General features: G+C 33.4%; 1 protein-coding gene across 1 annotated transcript in view; it reads left to right on the forward strand.

The window, feature by feature from the left end:
- Smp_152260 (hypothetical protein) overlaps window positions 1–1,692 on the forward strand; it is a gene marked incomplete at both ends in the record, with an annotated part of 96,428 nt that extends 94,736 nt beyond the window's left edge. The window contains one exon of the mRNA XM_018793015.1: window positions 1,576–1,692. Within this exon, the coding sequence (XP_018647570.1) occupies window positions 1,576–1,692 (117 nt within the window). The remainder of the gene's footprint in view (window positions 1–1,575) is intronic.
- Between the last annotated feature and the right edge of the window lie 717 nt (window positions 1,693–2,409).

Here is a 2,409-nt window from a genome sequence, read left to right on the forward strand (position 1 = left end):
GCTTTCAACTATGAAAATACTAAATCTCCACAAAACCCCCACTGATAATAATAATAATATGCTCACTAGTGGCTGACTTCGAGAGGTAAATCTTGGAGTTCTAATGAATAGCAGTGACCAGTGGAGTTCAAACAACGTCTGTTGTGAGATAGGGACTCACTGAAGACAATTGGTGAACGGTGGCTCAACTTCGTGGATTGGTTGGAGTTAGACATAAACACCATCGGATACCGGTTCAGTGATCTGTCGGTTAAGTGCTCTGGCGCGAGACTGGTAGCTCCTGGTTTCAAATCTCTCGAGGCGGGATCGTGGCTGCGCACTGCTGATGAGTCCCACAATAGGACGATTTGGCCGTCCAGTGCTTCCAGGTTTTCCATGGTGGTCTAGCTTCAATTGACTCACGCTTTCCACCATGAAAATAAATTATTTCACCAGTGTTTTTCAAAGCACTGGGATCAAATTACATAATCTGAAATACTTGTCTAGAGGTCAAGGTTGATCTCTCTTTATTAAATGAATTGCTCATTGCAACAGTCAAATATGATTAGATCTTCAGCTTTTATTACCTTCAATAGTGTCTATTAGTTGAAATGCACATGTCATGAAAAGATTTAAACCATATTTATTCATCTATAAAAAAGCAGTTACCAATCTTGCCCTGCCGTAGTGATCTCATTTATCAATGTTTGTCAAATAGTTTTTATTGATCATAACCCTAATTATCGTTTCTTACTCCTTATCTGACCTATACTCATCTAGTCAATACAAATTTATGTATCACATAACTAAAACATAAATTTTATAGTTTATTTTATTTCTAAACACTTCTATCTCTATGTGTTTAGCTCATTTTCCTCCTAGAATATTCAGACAATCAATCTATTAATATTTACATTATTTAACCTATAATAACATAATCTGTGGGTGTGGGTTTATGGAGATGATTGAATTTCATTGAAATTTATGTTGGACCACCATCGAAAACTTGGAAACACTGGAGGGCCGTTTCGTCAGAGTATTGGACTCCTCAGTATTGCAAATCCGCGATTCCGCACGTAGGAATAGAACCTCAGACCTCTAGTCTAGCGCGCGAACATTTAACCCCTTGACGATTAAACCAGCATCCGACTTAAGTCGGTTTGGGAATCCCATGAGATTCAACAATATCAAGAACTTGATTTCTACAGTTATCGATTCTTCCATAGTTACTTTTCTTATTCGTCTTCCCTGACGAGAGTTTTTCCGATCTTATATTTTAAAATATTTAAACCGATATTTTAACAATTATTATTATCATGTTCAGGTTGTTGAAGCAGCTGAAGAGAAACCACAAAATAACACCACTTCAATTTATTATTGCGCTGTTTGCTGTTTCTGGTTTAGTATTAACATTATGTGTCTTAAGATAACACGATGTCTAAGATTGTATGTCATTTTAATTTTATTTTCGTCATAAAATTATCAAAAAACTAACAGTAATACCATCATCTTGTTTAGAATCATTATTTCACGTAACCATGATGTAGATCATTTATTTAACTTGTATTATTATTTCTTTTTCATTCTGTATTATAGGGCGTTGGAGATTTGCCTCCATCAGTGTCATCTTCAGCTGGTTCTCGTCGTAGGGGGTTTTCACCAGCGACAAGATCGCGTGGACCCAGTGCTGGTGGGCTTGGTTCCAAAGTCTAACATATATATACATATCCCTCCCATTTACATATCCTCTAATTTCTGAATACGTTTTCAACTTTTGGTCATTGCCTGTTTCAACTTTCTTACAAATCCGCTCATATATATATATATATATTACTATTAAGTAGTAACACTACAGAGTAGAATAATGGTGTTATTGTCCTGTGATTTTTTTTTGTGTAGTTCACGTCTTGTATTTTTATAACTCTATTTTTTATTCTCATCCTCTCAACCAAGAAGAAGAAGAAGAAGGAAAAATAAACAAAAATAGATTGTCACTATATAGTGACTAATAATTTGAATTTTTTTTTTTTGATTTTCATGTTTCCAAGATAGTTCTTTGAAAAAAAAATTTGTAATCTCAATTTTATTTCTTTATTGATTTAGTTTCATTCAGTAGAAAAAAAAATCAATTGATTGCACAATTATATTGTTTAATGAATAGAAAAAAAAATTATATTATTTTATTAAAAGTATAGATTTCTGAATTGTTACGTAATTGTTTGTAATCTTATGTTGTTGATAGTTGAACAGTTGATGAACCCTATCGTTTTCTATGATCTTCTCTACTTTGTTTTCTTCTTTGACTATTTACTATTTACTTAGAAATGTTACCGATAGCAATTTAGCTGTCTTTAACAAATCACCTATGATATTCAATGTGGATTGCGTACATTCTTTTTCACTCTCATTTGAACACTTATCATTTTAGTG

Source organism: Schistosoma mansoni, chromosome 1 (genome assembly GCF_000237925.1).
Source record: "Schistosoma mansoni strain Puerto Rico chromosome 1, complete genome".
Lineage (NCBI taxonomy): Eukaryota > Metazoa > Platyhelminthes > Trematoda > Strigeidida > Schistosomatidae > Schistosoma > Schistosoma mansoni.